This window comes from Penicillium mononematosum (assembly GCF_028829835.1).
Source record: "Penicillium mononematosum strain IBT 11891 chromosome Unknown utg000005l:1.0-9366267.0:1.0-9372171.0, whole genome shotgun sequence".
Classification (NCBI taxonomy): Eukaryota; Fungi; Ascomycota; class Eurotiomycetes; order Eurotiales; family Aspergillaceae; genus Penicillium; species Penicillium mononematosum.
In genome coordinates, this window is record NW_026643275.1 from 5,222,974 (window position 1) to 5,244,851 (window position 21,878).

The 21,878-nt window shown below is 50.2% G+C and overlaps 11 protein-coding genes across 11 annotated transcripts; 4 read left to right on the forward strand and 7 right to left on the reverse strand.

Annotated features, from left to right (window-relative positions):
* Window positions 1-398: 398 nt before the first annotated feature.
* N7519_010143 (TMEM53 family protein) lies at window positions 399-1,250 on the reverse strand (the record flags this gene model as incomplete). Its single annotated transcript, XM_057296916.1, has 1 exon — window positions 399-1,250. The coding sequence occupies one exon, from the start codon at window positions 1,248-1,250 to the stop codon at window positions 399-401; it is 852 nt and encodes a 283-aa protein (XP_057144798.1).
* Window positions 1,251-1,776: 526 nt separating this feature from the next.
* Window positions 1,777-3,214, reverse strand: N7519_010144 (polyubiquitin-binding protein UFD1; the record flags this gene model as incomplete). Its single annotated transcript, XM_057296917.1, has 3 exons — window positions 1,777-2,640; window positions 2,700-3,024; window positions 3,168-3,214. 3 exons carry the CDS (start codon window positions 3,212-3,214, stop codon window positions 1,777-1,779), a joined length of 1,236 nt encoding a protein of 411 aa, XP_057144799.1.
* Window positions 3,215-3,332: 118 nt separating this feature from the next.
* On the forward strand, window positions 3,333-4,658 carry N7519_010145 (GYF domain-containing protein; the record flags this gene model as incomplete). Its single annotated transcript, XM_057296918.1, has 1 exon — window positions 3,333-4,658. One exon carries the CDS (start codon window positions 3,333-3,335, stop codon window positions 4,656-4,658), a length of 1,326 nt encoding a protein of 441 aa, XP_057144800.1.
* A 262-nt stretch (window positions 4,659-4,920) lies between these two features.
* Window positions 4,921-6,439, reverse strand: rvb2 (RuvB family ATP-dependent DNA helicase reptin; the record flags this gene model as incomplete). Its single annotated transcript, XM_057296919.1, has 3 exons — window positions 4,921-5,874; window positions 5,933-6,379; window positions 6,431-6,439. The coding sequence occupies 3 exons, from the start codon at window positions 6,437-6,439 to the stop codon at window positions 4,921-4,923; spliced, it is 1,410 nt and encodes a 469-aa protein (XP_057144801.1).
* Window positions 6,440-6,922: 483 nt separating this feature from the next.
* N7519_010147 (uncharacterized protein) lies at window positions 6,923-10,192 on the forward strand (the record flags this gene model as incomplete). Its single annotated transcript, XM_057296920.1, has 1 exon — window positions 6,923-10,192. The coding sequence occupies one exon, from the start codon at window positions 6,923-6,925 to the stop codon at window positions 10,190-10,192; it is 3,270 nt and encodes a 1,089-aa protein (XP_057144802.1).
* Window positions 10,193-10,517: 325 nt separating this feature from the next.
* N7519_010148 (uncharacterized protein) lies at window positions 10,518-11,772 on the reverse strand (the record flags this gene model as incomplete). The annotated part of the gene is made up of 6 exons (XM_057296921.1): window positions 10,518-10,546; window positions 10,606-10,909; window positions 11,011-11,206; window positions 11,296-11,420; window positions 11,492-11,531; window positions 11,588-11,772. The coding sequence occupies 6 exons, from the start codon at window positions 11,770-11,772 to the stop codon at window positions 10,518-10,520; spliced, it is 879 nt and encodes a 292-aa protein (XP_057144803.1).
* A 925-nt stretch (window positions 11,773-12,697) lies between these two features.
* N7519_010149 (epoxide hydrolase family protein) lies at window positions 12,698-14,092 on the forward strand (the record flags this gene model as incomplete). Its single annotated transcript, XM_057296922.1, has 5 exons — window positions 12,698-12,971; window positions 13,028-13,084; window positions 13,139-13,336; window positions 13,394-13,521; window positions 13,559-14,092. 5 exons carry the CDS (start codon window positions 12,698-12,700, stop codon window positions 14,090-14,092), a joined length of 1,191 nt encoding a protein of 396 aa, XP_057144804.1.
* A 229-nt stretch (window positions 14,093-14,321) lies between these two features.
* On the reverse strand, window positions 14,322-15,837 carry N7519_010150 (uncharacterized protein; the record flags this gene model as incomplete). Its single annotated transcript, XM_057296923.1, has 2 exons — window positions 14,322-15,497; window positions 15,826-15,837. 2 exons carry the CDS (start codon window positions 15,835-15,837, stop codon window positions 14,322-14,324), a joined length of 1,188 nt encoding a protein of 395 aa, XP_057144805.1.
* Window positions 15,838-16,875: 1,038 nt separating this feature from the next.
* Window positions 16,876-17,351, reverse strand: N7519_010151 (uncharacterized protein; the record flags this gene model as incomplete). Its single annotated transcript, XM_057296924.1, has 3 exons — window positions 16,876-17,049; window positions 17,115-17,164; window positions 17,219-17,351. 3 exons carry the CDS (start codon window positions 17,349-17,351, stop codon window positions 16,876-16,878), a joined length of 357 nt encoding a protein of 118 aa, XP_057144806.1.
* Window positions 17,352-17,592: 241 nt separating this feature from the next.
* On the forward strand, window positions 17,593-18,718 carry N7519_010152 (fumarylacetoacetate hydrolase family protein; the record flags this gene model as incomplete). The annotated part of the gene is made up of 5 exons (XM_057296925.1): window positions 17,593-17,620; window positions 17,668-17,906; window positions 17,967-18,282; window positions 18,341-18,437; window positions 18,511-18,718. 5 exons carry the CDS (start codon window positions 17,593-17,595, stop codon window positions 18,716-18,718), a joined length of 888 nt encoding a protein of 295 aa, XP_057144807.1.
* Window positions 18,719-19,946: 1,228 nt separating this feature from the next.
* On the reverse strand, window positions 19,947-21,697 carry N7519_010153 (uncharacterized protein; the record flags this gene model as incomplete). The annotated part of the gene is made up of 4 exons (XM_057296926.1): window positions 19,947-20,079; window positions 20,144-20,820; window positions 20,879-21,373; window positions 21,449-21,697. 4 exons carry the CDS (start codon window positions 21,695-21,697, stop codon window positions 19,947-19,949), a joined length of 1,554 nt encoding a protein of 517 aa, XP_057144808.1.
* Between the last annotated feature and the right edge of the window lie 181 nt (window positions 21,698-21,878).

The following is a 21,878-nucleotide window of genomic DNA, read 5'->3' on the forward strand; positions in this document are numbered from 1 at the left end:
GTCGTCTTGTATTCCTATATCGCAATGGTTGATGAAGTTCAGACGGGAGCTGCGGAACTTGGCTCCGGCCTTTCGGCCCTTTGGCACTAACAAATCGGCATATGCCCGGGTGATCTTGAGGTATCAGTCATAGTGATTCAACCCAATGACCATGGAATTGCAAAAATTTGCTGTGGTTAAAGCTAGAAGTCAATTGACCTTGAAAGGTTCGATGGAAGTAAATTCCTGTTCCTTCATATATAACCACGGGCTGAACACTCGAAGAAGGGGAAAAATATGTATGTATGGAGGCAAGCAGATGGTGCATGTGCATGATTGTCGTACAGCATGATGTATATCATGTACAATGTAGTCCTTCCTCTTAGGGCAAAGCAAAATCGAAAGGCAAAAGATGGTCATCACGCCGACACCAAATCTCCCAAGTACTCTCGAACAATGTCCCAATACCGATCCGGCTCGGCTCTCATATGTGCAACATGAGGGGAGTTCTTAAACAGTTCACGGCGCACCGCCCAACCCTCAGCCTCGGCGTTTACCGCATGAGATTCCACATCGCGCCAGTTCACCAACTCATCCGTATCTGAGTAGATATAGCAACGACTGAGAGTCCCGTCCGGGTTAGCCGCTCGCACCAAAGATGTATCATTGATGAGCTTCCGGGCAAGGGAGATAGGATCCGAAAACATAGGAAAAGAATGGATCAACTTGAAGAGGACCAAGAAAGCAATAAGCAAGCTTTTGCCAAGCAGGCGCAAGATCCACATCCGTGGAAGCGCAAAAGAGAAAGCCTTGAGTCCAGCCCGTAGGCTCGGACTGCCCGGTGCGCTATCTATGACCATTGCGGAGATGGGCAATGGGGACCCTGTCGCATTCTTCCAGGCTTGTAATAGGTGTGTTGTGCTGGACATGCCTCCATTCGAGAAGAAGTGTACAAATACTGGATTCTCAGGGGTCACTAGGCCGCGCATTGCTTCCACGGCTGGGGCGACGCGGGCTCTCCGGGTCTGGGCCCTCAGGCGCCAGATGAAGTCACTTGATGAGCTTCTGACGATGACAATTCGTGCTGATGGTACTAGCTGTCTGTACTCGACCACATATTTTGCTAGTGCGCGCGCGGGTGCATTCATCCAAAAAGCAATGAATATCACTGGTCGATCCGACTTTTCGCTTGGGTTGAGCGGGTCTTGGAGATAGACTGAGGGTGCCAGTCTGATAAATTTGGCCAAAGGCGGCCCAGCTATTGTGGCCATGATGCAACCCCGAGTATCTGGTGTGAGATCAATAGTGTAGTCCAGTTTCAGGGCCTGTGGACGGCGATCCTCAGCTTGCCAAGAGCCGTGCGCACTAGCCGAACTATACGGCCGTCTCTGACCACGAGCATGACTTACCTGCTAGTTGAATTAATGTGTAAAAATATGTACACGATGTGCTTGGTCGTTCCGAAGAACACAAGAAATCCCCAAATCTTTAAGCGTTGTAAAAGTCTCCGAGATCACGAGATTTAAGAGTCAAAAGGACTGTAAAAGGATACCACTTGGCTTGAAAAATTCTAGTCTAGAACGTGGAGACTGTAACGGCCTACGAGAAATATGAAGATAGTGAGGTTTATTGCAAGGCCTTTTATGTATTCAAGTGAAAGTAAAGAACTCCCCAAACGCCATGTTGAACCTTGCTATGCCCTCGAAGGAAATCTCGCCGCCGGATCTAGAGATTTCCACTATCTAAAAGCCCAGGAGAATCATGAAAGTGTAGGTTTGAAATAGATCGTTGCAGACATTAGCGCTTCCCCAAAGTTCGACCGCCGTCGGACTTTTTAGTGTTGTCCTTGCTTTTTTGGCTTTCAGCGTCACTTCCAGAGGGGGTGGCAGAGTCAGACAGATCCTTTCGCTTTCCGCGCAAAGTTTGTCCAATTCCTTGGAACTTGGGCTGGTCATCCGGAACGACTTGACCATTCTCATCACGGGGTTTGACGGGTTTGATTGCATACCCGAAGAAGAGCTGATTAGGCGGGAGTCGAAGTGGTTGCGGGCCATTGACTCTTCGGGCTGGAGGTAGATGTGAGGATTTTACAGCACCTGGAGAAGGCGTGGAAGGGTTAGGAGTCGGAGCCTTGCTGCCCTTTTTAGCGTTCAAACGTTGTCCCGCAGACAAAAAGTTGGATGATACCGCACGGGCACCCGCGGCAGCATCGGTGGCCTCAGGGGCGATGGCGGGGTAGTTGATTGATTGTGCCATGGTTCCATGGGGGTGCAATAGTCCACCAGCTGGAAGCTTTCCACCGCTAACGACGCTACCGGGTGTGCTGGTCCCACTAGTCCGCTGTGGCTCTTCGAATCCAACCGGCGGGGCGAAATCAACCTCCAAGTCGGTTTCTAGAACTGACACAGCATTCTTAGTGCCCGATGGTTTTGTCTCCAACACTGCCATCTCATATACTTGATCGTTGTATGAAAAAGTGAAGACGTCGCCTTTGGAAAGACATGAGAAATTCCGGAAGGCGTTTTCTAGCACAGCTTTCGGGTCACTAATATCGAGGAAGGAGGTTGACTGTGCTTGGAGTTTGATAAACTGGCCAGGAGGGAGGTCCGTCGATTTGATTTGAAGAAGATCACCAGGTTCCAGTAGTAATGTTTGCATCAGCTGTAGAGAACCGAGTCTTAGCACGGTCACAACACTTAAATCACTTATGTCTTACTCACCCAGAATGGCAAATAGATTTTTCCTTCTTCAGCAATGAACTCAAGGACACCCGCATGTGTCATCCTCTCTCTCGCACCATTGTGAAGCTCGAATAGCATCGGATAGGTAATGTGCAGTCTGGTAAGCTTGTCCAATGCGCTGGGAGGCATGATGACCTTGCCACCATGATTCACATTCTCTCTTTCAGGTCCGGGAAGCATCGCTACTGGATAGCAGCGATAATATTCATCGAAGCGACGGGACGTTGCGCCCGGGCGCGGCATGCCGGCACCTAGGATTCCATCCATGGGAGTCGTCCGACCAGTAACCAGGTCGGTACTAAAGCTGTTAGTTAGGAGGCTGAAGATTGGGAAAGGAATGGAGAGTTCAAGTTGACTTACCATATCGGATTCTTTGAATTTAAAAGATTAAAGATGGATATAGAGAAAGGTGTTTTAGTGAGACCGGGTTTATTCGAGGTACCATACGCCGCTTTCTGGATCGCCGTCAGTGACGCAGCTTGCTCGCTCCGCATGATTTTCCGCTCCGACCCGGACAAGGAAATCAGCTCTCTCAGAGATTATTTACCCTTCAACTTTGCGCAACATTGCCTTTCTCATTTAGTTTCAGCTGAAATTCTCATCCCAAGCGCCATGTCGAGCTCATTTCCGCGCCCCAAGCGCGCAGGTGAAGATTTTGCCAGTACCGACTACAATGGCGGCGGCGAGGATTCCTCAGAGCACAAGAAGCCCCGCTTCGACCTTCGCAACCCCTCAGCTCTTGCAGCCGATGCGCCCGAAGAAGACGCAGTACTAGACGCCGATGAAATTGGCAGACGTGGCCAGAGAGTAAGACGCAAGGCGGTCAATCTCGAGGGCTACGAATCGGACAGCGAGAACGAAGGGTTTTCCGCGCATATAGAAGAGAAATCCGCGCGCAAACGAGCCCAGCACGATACGGAAGACGATGATATGTTCGCCGAGCTACAAGAGGATTTCGGCGAAGAGGAAGTCGATGGCGACGAAGTTATACATAAGAATAAAAAGTCCGTTCGCTTCCTACGAGACGACGAGATCGAAGGTCAAGTCGCTTCTTCGAAAAGTGGAGGAGCGCTTCATGTTGATCTGAGCAAGGGTGCATCTCATATTGATGACGAGGAAAGTGGCAGTGAAGTTGGGGAAGAGGAACGCGCACGAGTCGACGACGTGGTGGACGAAGAACTTGGCGCGGGTGGGAAGAAAAAGCACGCACCTCTCCTGGATGCCTTCAACATGCGAACAGAACAAGAGGAGGGTCGATTCGACGATCAGGGCAACTATGTTCGCAAAGCAGCAGACCCCGACGCGGCCTACGACTCGTGGCTGGAGGGCGTTTCCAAGAAGGATATCAAGAAGGCCAAAGAGGCTGCTGAGCAACGCGATGCAGAGCGCAAAGAGAAGGACCGAATGAACGACAGCATTTTGACAGCGGATGTCCTGAAGACGATCATCATCAACCTCGAACGCGGCGAAACAATACTTGAGGCACTGGCCCGACTGGGCAAAGGCCTTCCCCGAAAGCCTAAGTGGCAAAACAAGAAGAACAAGAAGAACGCTGCGCAGGATATCGAGATGACGGATGAGGACCCCAATGAGGTGGCTCGGAAGAAGGCAATTGATTCTCTTACTGGCGCCGCAGATATCTTGATGGGCCGCGGCCAAATAGATATCTATGACACAGAGCGCGAAATGCTCACGCGGCAGTATCGCAACGACACGGGTGAGGAATGGGTTGACCCTCCTGCGAGCGGAGTGACTGAGCAAGGTCCGGCCATGTGGGAATACAGGTGGTCAGACGCTAGAGATGGAGGGGATGCCCATGGGCCATATGACAGCGCGATGATGGACTCATGGAAGAATGCTGGCTACTTTGGCGAAGGTGTTGAGTTTCGTCGAGTTGGAGATTCAGGGCCATGGTCCGGCACTGTTAATTTCTTGTAATATGATCGATCCCCATATCACCTGGGCAGCTACGACTGCTCTGGCTACGCAAAATACCATGACGAATGGAATATTAATATCAGATCCTCCAGAACAGAGGACTGCAATTGAATCTCAAAAGGCCAAATCAAGTCAACAAGCGCCAGTCCTATCATACATCGTTTGATGCGACAAAAAATAAAATAAAATCAAGATCCAGTGTAGTTTTTTCGACCCGCTTAACTGCCCACCGAATAGCCCAGTACTAAAACATGTAACCTAATTAAGAAAGCTCCATGGCGTCGCCATTGGTAGCAGCAGTGAAGCTAACGGCACCTTGGTCACCGATGAAGCGCTGTTCATATTGGTTGACGAACTTCACACTCCGAGCGGGGTCATAGAACAATCGGAAGCTGCGCTGGACGTCATCAACACTGACCTCCTTGGCCTTGCGTTTTTGACTCAAGAGGTGCGAAGTAGTGATAATGTTGCTGGCATAACGCAGATTTGACTCCTGACCGATCTTGGTGAGAAGGGCGAGAGCATCAGGCGAAAGATCGATCTCCTCTTCCTGCGCTCGGATGGCGAGGATCTGACGGATCTCGTCACCAGAGTACATCTGTGTGCTAACGATAACAACACGATCGAGGAAATCAAGGGGTAGGCCGTGAGGGGAGGTGTAGGTGGTTCCGCGGATGCGTGACTGGCCGCGATTGCTAGCCATGATGACGATAGGGGCCAATTCAGCCTCAAGGGCACGGTTGATGTAGGAGTAACACTCGATATCGAGCATGTGAACCTCGTCAATGAACAGGACACCAGGAATAATCTCTGCCTTGCCCTCTTCCTTCCACTCGGCCACCTTGGTATTGATCTGGTCCCGAACTTCACTCCGAATCTCGCCCGTATCGCCGGAGAAGAGGGCCAGGAAGCCTTGTGAACGCGAGTTAATGACGTCGATCTCGTGGAGGCTGACGGTGTGGACGATCTCCTTGCGAACCTGAAGTTCGCCTTCAGGGCATTGGACAAACTTGGTATCGGCGCCCATGGCGTCGTAGTCTCGAGAGCGTGCGTATGACCGACCGAGCTTGGTGATCTTGCCCGAGGACTTGTCGATGGAGATCACATCTCCTGCCATTACTCGTTCCTTGGTCATCGAATCAATCATCTTGGTCCCCATGTCGTAAATCGTTTCCATGTCCGTAGTCTTGATCGTGAGCTTTCCTTGTTTATTGCCCTGCAGGTAAGTCAGTATCCAATGCTATTAATTCGTTTCGCGTAGGTAATTCACTCACGCCAGTAACACTCCGGTCAATCTGAATCTCCACAACTTCACCCTCAATGATTTCGCTCTCTTCCTTAATGCGCACACCGATGGACTTCCGGAATGCCTGGGTCAGGGCTTCTGTCTTTGACATCTCCATTGAGAAAATTTCAGAAGCAGCAAGCATGGTGAAAGGTACATCCGGTCCGAGAGATTGTGCCATGCCCATTGCAATTGCTGTCTTTCCAGTGCTAGGAGGTCCTGCAATCAGAACGGCACGACCGGCAATCTTGCCTTCCCTCACCATCTGCAAAATCACTGCGGCGGCCTTCCGGGCCTTCTCCTGACCCACGAGGCCTTGAGATGATGTCCGAGGCTGAAGGGTGTCTACATCCACACCAAGGCCTCTGATATGCGAATGGGCGGCGATGAGATTCAGTCCCCGGAGCTCCTTGCTCTCTGCGACAGTCGAGATTGGCTGTTCTGCTGTCAGCAACTGTGAGAATATTATAGAAGAATTTCAACTCACTACAGCCATATTTGGAGATTTCCAGGGCGGAATGTATCTTAAACAAGAAGATTATGTTGGTAAAATGCGACAAAGCTCTAGAAAAGCAAAAGAAGAGAGAGAGCCAGGGCAGATCGCAGATCCCCGTGCATCTCACCGCCCGGCAGAATAATTTCTCAAAGAAACGGTCTCTTGTTTGACTTCATTTCCACTTGTTGTATTTCCACCACCTGAACTGATTTCACAAATTTGGTGCTTTTCAGCTTTTCAACCTGGCTTGTCCGGTTCCCTTGACTACCTCAAGGGGAACCGACTAGGCGTTTTCAACAATACCTACACCGACAAGCACTGTACCTCACGGCCAAGATTTCGCGTGGTGAACGCGTAAATTCTAGGACTTTGGGGGAGACTGCACATCTTCTGTGTGGACCTCTGAAACCCCACCGCAGGTCTTGCAAGTACGATGAGTATTTTGCAATACATTCACTCTAGGGAATATGGCCAGCAGAATGGATGTTGACTCTCCTAACCTCAATTCCCGCAAGCGATTGGGGGGGCCCATTATTCCCATCTGTGCTCCCTCCGACCAAGGCGCAGGATCCTCGGCTAGCCGGTACCGCTAGGCCACCAGTTGGTCCTCAATCATCGAACACCCAACAGGCACACCAAAACCTCTTGATCCAGAGACCTCCTCCAGACCCAGCCCCACAGGTGCCTCCACTCTTGACCCCTGATAGCGCCCTGGGCCCTACGTCCACAGACAACCAAAATGCACCTAGTCGCCAAGGTGCATTGTCCATCTCAGACTTGGTCAACTCATTGGTCAAATTGAACAAGTGCGAGGAAGAGAAAGAGAGACTCCAAAAGGAAATAGGTTCTATCACCAAAAACCTACAGAGGGCGAAGCAAAATCAACAATTCCCGAGCGTCATCGCTCTCTTTCAGCAACAGCTGGACGCGGCCAAAGATGAATTAGCCAACCATGTCAAATCGATTGCCCAGTATCGATCACTCTCCAATAAGGCGCAGGATAGCTTTAATTCGACATTGTCGCAGTTCAAGCCTCAACCCCAACTCGAAAAGATACCTGAGAGGGTCGATAATCTGGAGTCCACGATCAAGGGAATGGGACAAGGCCCTGGCCCGACAGGCAGCGGTGACAATCCAATGAAAGGGAATACCGAAGTTGGAGGAGTCCAAACGGACATGCGGAGCCGGGACAAAGATATCACTGAACTCAGGGGAAAGCTGGACAAAGTGGAACATGCCCTCGAGCATCCTAATGGCTTGAAGGAGGCACTGGAATACGTGGGAAGGATCGCGAACTCCGTCAATGTTCAATCTAAACGGAGTGGTCGATTTATGGACCAGATTTCAAGCCTCGAGGATGAAGTAAAGGCTGCCGACAAGAACCTTGAAGGTAAGATTGCTGCCATTAAGAAGATAGTCGACACCGTCCAGGAAGAGCTCGAAAATTCCAACCAGCGGCTAGATACCAACATTTCGGATCTTGGTTCCAAATTGAAAAGTACGAATGAGCTGGTTGAGAGCAAGCTTTCTTCCATTGAAAGTGATATCAGGACTCTCGATACTCAGCGACATAATCTGAGCAATAGCACGTCAACTCAGATCTCACAGATTGAAACCGACTTTGAAGCCCAAAGGAGGCAGGCCACGGAGAAGATTACCGCCCAAGAAGATCTCCTGGCCTCACTCAAAACCCAGCGACAAAGCCTTGACAACGGCGGCCGGCTTTCATCCGAAGCAACCCCAACTCCCCACAGCGGGATGTTTACAAGAGTGGTGTCTCTGGAAAAAAGAGTTCAGAAACACGCAGACCTCCTGAACAATATTACGAACCTCCACAAGGAGGTGGATGTCATGCGTGTAGGTGAATTGGCTGCTTTAAAGCAGAATCAAGAGTTGAGCCAAAAGTCATTGCAAACCAGACAGGATGACACTTTAAGAAAGGTGGAGGACCTGACGAAGAAATCCGAGGAAATGACCAACAGTCAGACGACACTCAGCGCGGACTTTAACCAACTTAGAGCATCCTTGCCTGAAAGCTTGGAGCGCCTCCGAAACAACCTCCAAAGTGAACTAGATGCATTCAAAACCAGCCTTACTCCAGTCTCCGACCTTGCTCAGGCTGTAACTAAGTGCGAGAGTAAAATCGAGTCTATCTCCAGGGGCATTCGGTCGCTAGAAAATCGATGGAACAACATCACTACAGGCGATTTAGTCAATTCCATGGCACGTGCCATGCAGGAAATGTACCCCTCTGTTGATCAACTGAGTCAACAATTGACCGCCTACCGAAGTGAAATTGAAGCCAGAATTTCTACACTCAAGTCAGATGCAGACGCGTTCAAGGCGGACGCGGAGATGCTTAAGACAGATACGAGCCAATTGAAGGCAGATACGCAAAAGGCCCAGGCAGATGCACAAAAGGCACAGGCCAGCGCAGAGATGTCTCGAGCACCACAGGTGTCACCCGAGCAACTCCAGACTTTGACTCAGTTGCCGACTTTGCTCCAACAGGTCAAAGACCTTTCTGACAAGCTTGTTCCAATCGAACGAGCCATCCAAGAGCATAGTGATGAGCTGCAGAGAAATCTTGTACTGCGGAGTGAATTGCACAACAAGGTCGAGGCTCAAGACGATACGATCGGAGGCATTTCTGTAAGGGCCGAGGATCAGGTTGGTGTACTTGAAAGTATCACGGAGTCCACAGACCAGATTGGACCATTGATCAATAAGGTCGATGCTCACATCTCGAAACTCGAGGCCGTTCAACGAACGATCGACGAGTTAACTGGGACTGCGGCGGAGGGAAACCCTACAGCATCCGGTACTCTTGACGCGATCCGGATACGACTGAAAACCCTGGAAGATTGGAGCAAAACCGAAGGCAAAGATCGCGCCAATCTCCGTACACAACTGAAAAGCTTGAAGGAAGATGCAGATCTTGACGCTCTCAGGGCAAAGCTCAAAGATTTGAAAGATCGGAAGGAAGCCGAAGATAACAATTTTACCGGACTCCAGGAACAGGTGGAAGCCCTTGGAAAGCGGGAACCACCGGTATCATTGGAGCAATTCACTGCGCAGGGGGATGAGGTGAAGATGTACATCAAACGCCTGAGGAAAGCTGAAGACACTTTCAAGGTGCTTGGAAAAGGGCTTGGAAAAGGAGAAAGCATTGTCGAGATTCTCGCTCAGTGGGCCAAGGAGGAGCAGGAGGAGGAGAAGGAGGAGGGCATCGATGGGCCGGAAACTCCTCAACCCCAATCAAACGGCCGTGCTGCTTTTACTCCCAGGCCTACCGCAACACCCAAGACAGTCCCCACGGGCCCTACTCTAGGTGCATACCAACCAGTCGAGCTCAACGTGAAGGGACATGCCGGAAATCCCACACCCAGCGTTTCGAAGTCAAACCACACTGCGGTGCAAGTTCGACAGCCATCACAAACGCCTAGTGGGCCCAGTTCCAGTCATCCATCGCCGTATGGCGGCAAATCTGCCGAACCCCGTCAGGTTCAACATCTGAAAGGAAAGCGACGGGTGTCCTCTGTAACAGACTCTGAGGACGAAAGAAGCACAGCCGAATCCTCTTCGGTGGTTGAGTCTTCGCCGGCTCCTAGCTCGGGACCGTCATCTTTTACTCCGGGCTCCAGCAGAAAGGACAAGAAGAAGGCAAAGAAGAGAGCAGATTGGGAAGAGAACTCCCATTCTTCAAACAGACCAGGCAAAAAGCGGAAGCGGAGCAAACTGGAGAATGAGTAGGTCCCAGCCCTAATCTCATAGATCTCGTTTTCTCCACAACTATCGCCGTGGGCCTCTTCCCCCCTTGCATCACCCTTGCATTACGACCTCCCATGATGACCAACAACATCTACATGAGCCAGCTTTAGGGGAAACATTATTAGGTCCATCGATACCTAGTTCGCTAGTAGGCTCAAAGCCTGACTGGCGATTTGCTACTCGAATCGATATTACATTACTCAGCACACCACTGGGTGAATTATTATTTTGTACATGGAATTCTCCACATACGTCTAATCTTCAAAGTCACGTGACCGATATGCTACCCCAATAATGTGGGTCCCGATTATGTCGACCCCAAAAACTTCACGACCGCTATAAATATCGTGTAAGCCTAATATACTATTAATATTTGTCAGAAAGAGGGCCATTACCTTGACGAAATGCTTCAGGGTTCTCAGAAATGAGCCAGTGACCCGCTTCGACGTCCGCAATCTGCGCGTTGGGGAAGAACTTCTTAATGGCCGGCACCGTGTCGTCCGAAACATACTTAGACCTAGTGCCACGAACAAAGAGCGTCGGACCGTTGTATTGCAGGTTATCAGATTCCTTGAAAGGGAAATCGGCCATATGATCCAACGACCCGCCGATGATGGATAGCGGCACTCGGAACTTAAGTGTGTTATCTTCCTCGGAACGTATCAAGTTTGTGAGAAGGAATTGGCGGATTGGAAGGGACTAAATAGCGTTAGCATGCTAAATATTACCGGAGGATGCTAGGCTCATCGGCCCCCGCGCTTTCTCCCCCCCTAGTCATTAAAAAGATGAACACCCCTTACCTCTTCGTAGTCTTCGAGAATCTTGTTAGCATCGGATTGCTTCGATACCTTCTCAGCTTCGATTTTCTGCATGCCGCGAACGTATTTGGGGAAATCGCTCTTCAAGGATGCGTTCACGGGTGCGTTATCAACGGGGATCAAAGCTGACACGCGCTCCGGGGCGCGTAGTGCTACTGCCATTGCAGCTTTGGCACCCCTTTACCAATGATTAGCATGAGAATAGCACGCAAGACGGATAATTTGCGAGCTAGAGCTGGACTTGACATGGGGAATATGATCACGTACATGGAGTGCCCGATCAGGACGCATTTGTCCAGTTTCTGCTGTTGGATAAATTCCTGCACATCCTCTGCCATGGCACCGTAATTGTGCTCGGGGGCATGGAAAGATTGACCATGGTTACGTAGATCCTGTTCGGATTTGCTTAGCATCCTCGGATTACATTTTTTTTCATGTCTTGCCAGGGACAACAGAAACTTACCAGTGCAAAGATCTGGCATTTCAGATCCCGTGCTAAAGCCCTGGGACATCTGTAAGAACAAGGGGTTTTATCCAAAGATCTGGTCACAAAACATACTTGCCGATACTCCTATTGTTCTGCTTTGATCCAAAGAGTCCGTGTAGAATCAGGATGGGGTCTCGGACAGCTTGCCCGTTTTCCGGGCCAAAGACTTGATATGCCAGCTCGGATTGCAGCATACGGGCTGTGGAGAAAGCCCGGAGGCCGGGAACACCACGTGCAACCGCCCTGAGGGAGAACATGTTCTGACCTTTGTGTTGAGAGAATGGCAAGTATGAAAAGTTGGATCAATAATGATCGGGAACCTTGGAAATACCGCCCGGGCCCGCGGGCAAGCCATTCGCTGACTAAGCGAGTTTTATGGCCGGGGCCGGGCCCAGCCCCAGGGGGGGGGATTGCCTTGGAAGGGGGCGGGCGGGCACTACTGGGCGGGGCTTTGAAGCCGGCGCTTTCTAGGGGACCCTGCCATCAAAGGCTCCGGCCACAAAATTCCCGGGAAGGGATGCCCACGAAGCCCCCAGCCCAAGGCCAACCAAGGCCACCACAGCCCCCTAAATGTCATCACTTCTGCTTACAGCAAAATTTGTTACAACCCTTTGATTTTATTATTATTGCTAATTGGTGAGATTGTAGATACATTAAATTAGAATAATTACCATAGAGATAGAGACGACATACTTGTAAGGTAAAATTGACACCAAACCTCAATTCAATATCTGTCACTGAGATTAGCTGGTGTTTACCAAATAATTTGGTACTCTGCTGCGTTAGGCGTGGCGTGTATGCCGGGGGCCGCCATGACTGGCGGTGAGGTGAGGCCCCCCCCCCCGGGACCGTTAGAGGAGCCCGGCAACCCCACAATTACCATTGCCAAGCGCTGGTGTACAAGATGGGCCCGGCCGTGTTGGCATGAGTTAATGTGAGCATATAATTGCAATAGCGCGTTTCCTGTCTACTCGCGGTACAATTTAAAAGACGAAATCTTACCTCGTTATGTGTCGAAGTCAAGGTCTCACTGGTCGAGGTCTGGCCCCCAATTCTGCGACCTCGGCACTACCTTAAGTAGGTAGCCGACTTCATCTCACCAAAGCTCAAAGTCCCCGCTACCCCCGCTGCCTCATCAGATACTATCGCTTCTAATTTTTATCAAAACAAAATCATCTCATTATGGCCGATCAACCAAAGCCGTACAATATTTCCGTTCCTGATGAGAGTCTCCAAGACCTTCAGCAGCGCCTAGCACTTTCCAAGTTCGCAACTCAGCTGGAGTCCTCCGAACAAGATCCTTGGGATTTTGGAACCCCAGTGAAAGAAGTACAGAGACTCATAGATTATTGGAAAGATGGCTTTGATTGGCGGAAGGCAGAATCCAAGCTGAATGAGCTGCCCCAATATAAAATGCAGATCGAGGTAGATGGATTTGGCAGTTTGGATATCCACTGTGAGTTTTGTACAGATATTCTCAAAGGTTCGATATTCACGGGGCTTAACTTGTAGATGTCCATCACATCAACACCCACAAGAACGCGGTCCCGCTGCTTTTTAGTCATGGATGTGAGTATCGATCTTCTCTTCTATCGCATGACGAACTCTAATATCTACGTATAGGGCCTGGATCGTTTATTGAAGTCACAAAACTGCTCCCGATGCTGAAAGGCGACAACGACAGTCCTGCATTTCACGTTGTGGCTCCATCACTGCCCAATTTCGGCTTCTCTTCCGGAGTGACTCGTCGTGGGTTTGGACTTGCACAGTATGCAGAAGCCTTGCACAAGCTCATGATCAAGCTGGGCTATGACCAGTACGGTATGTCCCGGAAAAAATCGTAACGCACCCCCAGGACTGACTTGGTTATGCGTACAGTGACTCAGGGTGGAGATTGGGGCTTCTGGATTACTAGAACCATCGGTCTACTATACCCCGATCACTGCCAAGCCTCCCATGTCAACATGGTGCTAGCCAACCCCCCCTCGATTCACCGAGAACCCATGGTCAGCCCTGCAACACGCATTGCTACCGTATAATGAGCGGGAAAAAGCAGGCCGCAAAAGGAATGAATGGTTCGAACGAGAAGGCTACGGTTACAATCAACTCCAAAGCACCAGGCCGCAGACTATTGGCGCGGCTCTAGAAGATAGTCCTGTTGCCTTGTTAGCCTGGATTTACGAGAAGCTGCATGACTGGACAGACTCATACCCCTGGACAGATGACGAAATCCTAACCTGGATATCTATCTACTGGTTTTCTGCAGCTGGGCCCGCGGCAAGTGTCCGCATATACTATGAAGCTTTTCATGCCGGGATATCCGGGAAGTCATACAACGAGTTGATTTCCTACGTGCCGCGTGTGAAGCTGGGAATTGCGCACCTCCCTCGGGAAATTTCTATCATTCCTTGCTCTTGGGCTGCTGGCTTGGGCCCGGTTGTTCAACAGAAAGAGCATTCCCGTGGAGGACACTTTGCCGCTTGGGAGGTTCCAGACTCTATTGTCCAGGATTTGCGGGCCATGTTCAGCAAGAATGGTCCTTGTTACGGAATTATTTCGGGCAAAGACGGATACTGACTATGTGATTCTTGGTTCCTGCTATTTGCGGTTTCGTAAATTTGATATTAGGATATGTGCCCAGTGATATCGGAGCTTGTTGAGGGGTTAGCAGAAGGTGGAGTATAAATTGAAGGTAAATTCGCTTGTTCTTTCAGTTTTTACATGACGACAAGGAAAAGGAAGTAGAAGATGAAAAATAATCGATATTGTTGATAACTTGGTATATTTCCTTCTCAAAATGGTACCCTCATACAGCCATCATCCCCAAACTGACCAATAGAGATAGTAGTACATAGTACAATGAGAGACTTGTCACAGTAGCACCACCAGTGGCCCTCTCAAAACTGATTAGTGACGCATTCTGGCTCGACGCTCCTGGCAGAACCACCTGCGAGGAATTGGCAGCATCAAAACTACCCGTGAATGTCAATTCAAAAGTCACATTTACTTTTGTGTCGGTGTCGGTAACTGCGAAACCACGTTCAAACCCAGCAACTGTCGAGCCAGAAAAGTTCAACTCAAGCGTTTCATTGGTCATAGACCCATTGATGTGTGTTCCAGTGGGCCACCCAATGAGGACTTTGCCCAAGTTTCTCCCCTCCGAGCATAGACTATCTGGAAGGGAAATCATCTGATCCCGAAGACCCGAGTTGTCATACTCTGCCGGTTCCATGGAGTTCCTTTCACTATCTGCCCAGTCTTTGAGATCATAGACCCCGTCGAACAAAATCTTGTTGCTGTTATCCGCCGCCTGGGTTATGTTTAACGCAACCGCATCCATGGCCTTCTCGACTGAACCTCCACTGTACCAGTCCACCGTCGTGGTGAGTCGGATGAGATCCAGGTTTTCACACACACTGTATGAATAGTCGATATCCGAAACGCGGATGTTGCTCTCCCAGGCCTTGAAACCCAACGTGAAGGGATTGACGGGTCCCGCGGGAGTGGGAGCTTTGGCGCCGACCCATGCAGCGCCCAGCATGCGCATGGATTGTTTGCCGACGGGACATGTGATCAGCGATGAACTAACGATGTCGCCTTCTGTCAAATTGTTTGGTGGTGTTATGATGGTGTATTTGAGACTGGCTTCGCCCTTGAAGAAGACGCCATCCCAGTCGCTGTAAGCGCTAGCATGGCCACGGCGTGGTGCCCGGTTGTATTGGTAGTAGTGTGAAGGTTGAAGATCGTCAAAGTCGAGGCGGTGCGTATCGGAGCAGCGGTTTCCGCCCGAGGATGATGTTGTTGTTGAAGAGGTGTCATCACTATCACCGGAGTCGCTAGACCCGCTGGAGCCGCCGGAGGTACTGCTATCGCTGTCGCTGTCGCTGCTAGAGCTATCGCCGCCCTTTCGTGATAATACTCCCGTTGGGATGGCTAGCAAGACCAGGGTAGTGAGAGAAAAGTGTGACGAAGTAACATTGCTCTTGAAATCGTGGATCAGTTCATAGGGGTATCAAAATGAAATTGTATGTCAGCTCATCATGCCGATTGTTCGTGAAGAAGAAACAAAAAAACTAGGGAAAAAATCAACAATGGTCCGATTGGGCACGAGTTTATAAGCACGTGCTTTCGCCGTAGAAATGGTTCGTTTTCTGGCCTAGTGAAGTGATAACAGGGGGATTTATACCTGGTTGACCCTGAACGCCAAGGTGCCAAGGGTGGCAGCGGGACGAAGCTCGTATTCACCGGATGACTATTGGACGGGAAGTCATCAAGTGCCCTTTTTTTGGAGCAAATGCAACTTTAATGACCGTATTGATCATGTGTGGATTGAAGGCTTGGGGGCTGGGGAGTATTCGTTCAGTTTGGCTCGATGGATCCAAGATCTCCGGGAGAGGCGGTTGCTTTTGGTTTTGGAATCTTTGGGAGGTGGCCTAATCGACGGACACCATGCACATAGCCCTGGAGCATTGCATAGAAATATCTCGGGTTGTGCCATTGCCTTGCCAAGGGCCAAGGAGGTTCAGTGTCAGGTCTGTGATACGGACCCCGTATGAGATGTCACTGTTCTGGAATAGAATGAGGATTGCTCTATCAAGCTGCCGTCTTATTGCTGGTGCAATGACTGGCAATGTATGAGCACCATAACTGCGTCCAAGCTCTCAGAGTCCGCTTCTAGGTGGAAGGTATTTGTAAGTAGCCCAATTCCCCGGAGTTTAGTACTTTCGCTTTGCTTGAGCCGATGCCCGCAAAGTCTTCATGAAGACGAAGGATGAAGGGTAAAATCCAGCCGAGGGGTCACACGGTACGGGACTCACGGTTGAATTGACTCACGGTTGAATTTTCACACAACTGTCCTACTGCACTCTGTCTACCGTAAGTACCTGGACTCAGACCTCATCACGAGGGAAGCTGGGAGCGTCTTTGACCAGAGCTCCTGAGTTTTTCCATCTCATGATTTTTCATGGATTCGTTCTTCTGCTTGCTTAAGAACCATCCAGTGACACCGATACGATACTGAACATGCAGCTAAACTGTCGACTCTGTCCAAGTCAGGTCTTCACTTCCTGACCTTGAGAAAGGAACACGGGGGAAGCAAGACTCAACAACACATTCCACTCCGACTTCCGTGGAGAAAGTCTCTATCTTCTATCTTGGAGGTCATATTGCGATATGCTCTCCGTGTCTTACAATAACATATTGTGTTGCTTAAACACCGGCAGATATGCCTGATATGACAAGAAGCCTTGCCCCCAAACGCACATGATTGTGGACATACCAAACTGAGTGCAACATCTTGAAAGGCCAGTCAAGGAACGTTCATTGAGGCATGGGTATATACATGTTCATATTTACAATTTCTAGCTGTCCAGCAGCACCGGAACCTTCTCAAGCAGATGTTCAACAATAGCATCGGGACCACGCTCGACCTGCAAGCCCTGGGGAATAGCGTGAAGCTTGATGTCGGGTCGAACAGAGCGGGCAATCTGATGGATCTGCTGAGCCTCCTCGGCAGACCACATAGAGGCGCTGAACTATTCACGATGTTAATGCGGAATTCCCGCTCGAGCATGCTCGGAAATCCCGGAGTCGGACTTACCAGAACCTCGGGGTTGTGTTGCTTGACCTTGGCCTCAACTTCGTCAATTTCTGTCCAAGATCTGTCAACCAGAATTCACCCCCAATGACGCTCAATATGCTTACTCTCACAGTTGTCGACGTGGATGATAGTGTACCGGTCGCTCAGAGCCTCGGCGACGCGGCCGATGAGGCGCTTGGCGCGCTCGGGTGCGGTGTTGACACTAACCAGGCGGAAGGGACCTTTAGGAGCAGACATGATGACGGGAAACGGAGTATAATTAGAAAAATCCCACCATCGCGGGAATTCTATTCTTTTTATTCTCAAAGTTGAAATCGGCCGCGCTCGCCACTTCCCCACATTGTGGGAGGCTGCCCCTCCGGCTTATCCAGCGTCGGGGCAGACATACTCCGCTATCGGTCACGATAGCCCTTATTATATATGGAGCTCTGCTTTAATCTACTTGTATCCTCTTTCTCATTCTCCAATTAATACCGTCATGTCTAAAATCGCATCTACCTTCTCGCGTAAGGACCCTCAAATTGACCCCGGATCCCAGACTGACGAAAAATAGGCCTGGTGCGCTTTGTCCCCAGGTCGAACCCCGCCAAGGTTCTAATCGGAGAGCCTGTCGATCTCCAGTTAGATGTCGGATTGGCTCTTTACCAGGGAAAGGAGGTTGCAGTGCGCCCGTTCTCCGGCACTTCAGTTCTGAGCCCTGGCCAAGTGACTGACGCGACGGAGACCATCGCGCGCATCCTGTCCCCTTTGGCGCAAAGCGAAGTTGGCACTATTCGCTGTATTGGCTTGAACGTGTGTTTTCAATGAGAAGAGGGACATCCAAAGGAAATAAATTGCTAATGCGCACTGTAGTATGCCTCCCACGCTAAGGAGATGGCGCTCCCGATCCCCGATGTCCCGACATTGTTCATGAAGCCGGCTAGCTCTCTGGCGGATCCTTGGCCTGCGCCAACAGTTCTGCCTAAGATTACGCAGCAGGATAACACCGGCGACTATGAATCTGAGATGGTTATTGTCATTGGCCGTGATGCTAAGGATGTGCCCGAGTCCGAGGCCCTCGACTATGTCCTTGGCTACACAGCCGCGAACGATGTTTCCAGCCGCACTTCTCAGATGAACCAGAGCCAGTGGTCATTTTCAAAGGGCTTTGACGGCGCATGCCCGATTGGTATGTCCATTGAGGCTGTAAACTATGCAGAAGAATGGCACTGACTTGATATCTATAGGCCCCGTTCTCGTTTCTGCTGCCCTTTTGCCGGACGCCAGCAAGCTCCAAATCCGTGGTCTTAAGAACGGCAGGGTGATGCAGGACTGCCCCTTAACGTACGTTAGATTTGCTTCGCATTGCTTCTGGTATATGGAATATAACACCAGCTAACATTGGATTTCATCGCAGTGACCTGATCTTCACCGTCCCCCAGCTGATTAGCTTCCTCTCTCAAGGTACCACCCTGCCTGCCGGTACAATTATCTTGACTGGCACCCCGCCTGGCGTTGGTGCAGCTAAGAATCCAAAGGAATTTTTCAAGGCTGGCGACGAGTTCGCCGTCGAGCTGCTGCCCTATGTTGGAACACTCATCAACAAGATCGAGCACCAGTCATGAATCCAGTATGTAAAATGATAAATGTAGCCCTTCGGGGCAATAGCTCCCTATCTATATATATTCAATAAGACTTTCAGTTGCTCTGACAGCTACTAAATACTTATGCATGTTGTAATAATGTAAACTCTATGCGAGGTAATCTTTTGCACATCCATGCACATGTTCCCAATTCTCCTTGGATACACGACACGACTACCACAACCACTAATGACTATCAAAGCCACCGGACTGGGTATATTTAATTCCTGGCCCAAGTCACAAGGCAAGGGATGCTTCAAAAATGCGAGTCAACGGCCGTATAGAGAAGCTTTGACCAATCACATAGCTCAGCCGGATATAAACTCTTCCATGGACGGAGTAAATCTCTCCCGCCACATCGCCCTGTAGATCCTACTTGGCATTTCGGACAACTTTGTTGTAGACAAGGGCTAAAGTGCTCAGAGAACGGGAGAAATATGCCAATAGGTAAGCCGAAACCATGTATTTAATGTTTACAGGCTTAGCAGAGTTTTCCTTTTACTGCTATAATGTTACTATCCTACTAACGCGGAGCCTATAGCATAACTGTATAGGAATAACCTCCCACTTCTGCATTTCGTTTATAGTGCCCGACTAGAAAGATTTAGCCAGAAGCGCAAGCCGAACTGTTCACCCGGCAGTCATCAATTGCATGACATGGCTTCATTGACCCGCGATGGTTCGATTTCAGCGCTACGGGATTGAACCGGGTCGGTGTCCCGAGTTGTCCCCGTTCTTAAAAGACAATTTCCGGCTCTTTTCTTTTGAGAAGCCCTTTTGCTGGATTTGTATTGTTGATTGAAAATTCATTCCCTTACTTGTTTTCTTCTTTTCTATGCATCAATGTTGTTGTTCTTGGCGGTCTCAAAAGTTGATGCCTCTTTGCACATTCTACAGATGGTGATATGAGCAGAATTCAACTACTCTTTTTTTATGCTTCTATCCTATACTGACAGCAGATTTTCCCCTCGCAGATTGCCAAAGCCCTTTGGAGAATCATGCAATTTGTGTGTCAATCTATATACAATCACGAACCTCGCCCGTGGTCCAGGCCGATGGAGATGCCGATGCCGATGCCGAATCTCATACGAACCCGAACCCGATCACTCTATCATATCCACCGATGGTCTAAACGTCAAAATCGAAACAATAACCCCGAAACGTCTGAACACGAAATACCGAACCGAAGTCGATCTCCCCTCCAGTCCCTTTACTCCTCGCTACGCCAAACCTTACCCCGCCAGTGCAGGAAGATGGTGGGAATAACACTGACGACGACAACCAGCGCGGACCCAATACCCGCGCTGGGAGCAATACCGACAGTCTCGAACATAGGAGCGAACCTAAAATGAGGTTAGCGACGACGCTGCAAAACAAAATGAGGGGGCGGGCGCGAAGAAAACATACCAGAAGGGACCAAGGAAACCCCAGATCTGTCGGACAAAGGTGATAAAGACACCGATGTTACCAGCTTCCTGCGGGAAGCAATCGATGGCATAGGTGATCATGACCGTGGTGACAAGCTGGTTCCCGACAGCACCAATAGCGGTGCCGATAATGGGCGTGACATTCCAGTGCCCGCTGGGCGATTCCTGCGTGCAAACCAGGAAGACGATCATTCCGATGATGGTGAGCGCGAAACCGAAGTAGCTAAGCCACAGGCGGAATTCTGGCTCAGCCTTGCCGCAGATACGTCGACTACGCCGGTTCATCCAGAAGTCTGATAACACGCCGCCCATTTGTTCGCCGATTACGGAGCCTATGATCGCACCTAGGAACTGCATCCCTAGCTGTTCGGCGTTGAGCTCGAACTTCTTTTCTAGGAGTTGGGGAATCTCGACGGTTGCGAGAATGTTGCCGAAGAGGAAGACCATTGCATATGCGCATGCTGGGAGGAGGATTGATGGGTGTCGAGCCATTGTCAGTGGGCGGACGAACTCGAACCATGAGAATGGCGTGGGGTCGATCCGTCGTAGTGACATGTACTCGATTTTCCTCGCTGACTCCTTGCTGTCGATGCCGCTGCCCAGATAAAGGGTTTCAGGGCCGAAGAACAGATACAAGATGAATTGGCCGCCGTTGATCTTTGGATTCATCAGCCCATGGACAGGGTTATTAACTACAATGGGGATGAGAGCTTACCATTGCGAGGATCCAGTAGATCCAGTGATGACCAACTCGGTAGGTGACGAAGCCGAAGATGAAAGGCCCAACTGGGACACCCAGGGTGATGAGCAATGTCCAAACGCCCATGTAACGGGCGCGGTCTTTCTTGAAGGTTGTCTCCATGACGACCGCACTACCGATAGCAGAGGCAGGCGAAATGAAGAACGCCACCAGGGCCCGACAAGCAGCCAGAGAGGCATATGTGGTGCTTTTGGCACAGCCGATATTACATGCGAGACTGCAGATCAGAGAAACAAGGAAGATAGGCCGGCGGCCATACCGGTTGGATAGCGGCTTCCAGAACAGAGGCGCACCTCCAAGGATTGCAATTTGCAAAGAGGTCAAGTAACTAGCATCTTGCATTCCGACGCCGAGTTCTTTGGAGATGTCCGAATAGGCAGGGATGATGCCGGCCGCGGTAAATGTGCCCATGCAAGCGTGGAATGCCACAAGGATGAGGTTAATCATTTTCTGCGCGTCGATACATCAGTCTTCTGTCCGAGGGGCTTTTCCTTTTGATTTGTAGCAAAAAGAATATTGACTTACCTTCCACTCAGGCCAGTTGTAAGGGTCAGCTGGACTCATTCCGGGAACAGGATCAAGTTCCAAAGTCCCGTGTCGCTCCATCAAATAGTCTCGGTGTGCTTTTGGCAGACGAGCAGTCATTGACTCGGCGTACGTGGCTGCCCGTCCATGTCCTGCACTCTCAACGAGGTCGATGTCGGCTTTCGTGCCTGGAACCTCCTCGCCCTCGTCTCGCCGAGACGAGTTCGCTTGCAACTCGAAGGATGCCATATTGCTTGCGTTCCCGGTGAGACCAGTGGAATCAGACAGGCACTCAAAGGCTCGAAATTACCCTCTATGTATGATCCAACGTGGTATTGTTGACCGTGGTTGAAATAGCCGGAGGGAGCGTGGGGAGTATTGAATGAGAGGACTACAGGAAACTGGAAACTGAAAATAATATCTCAGGGTG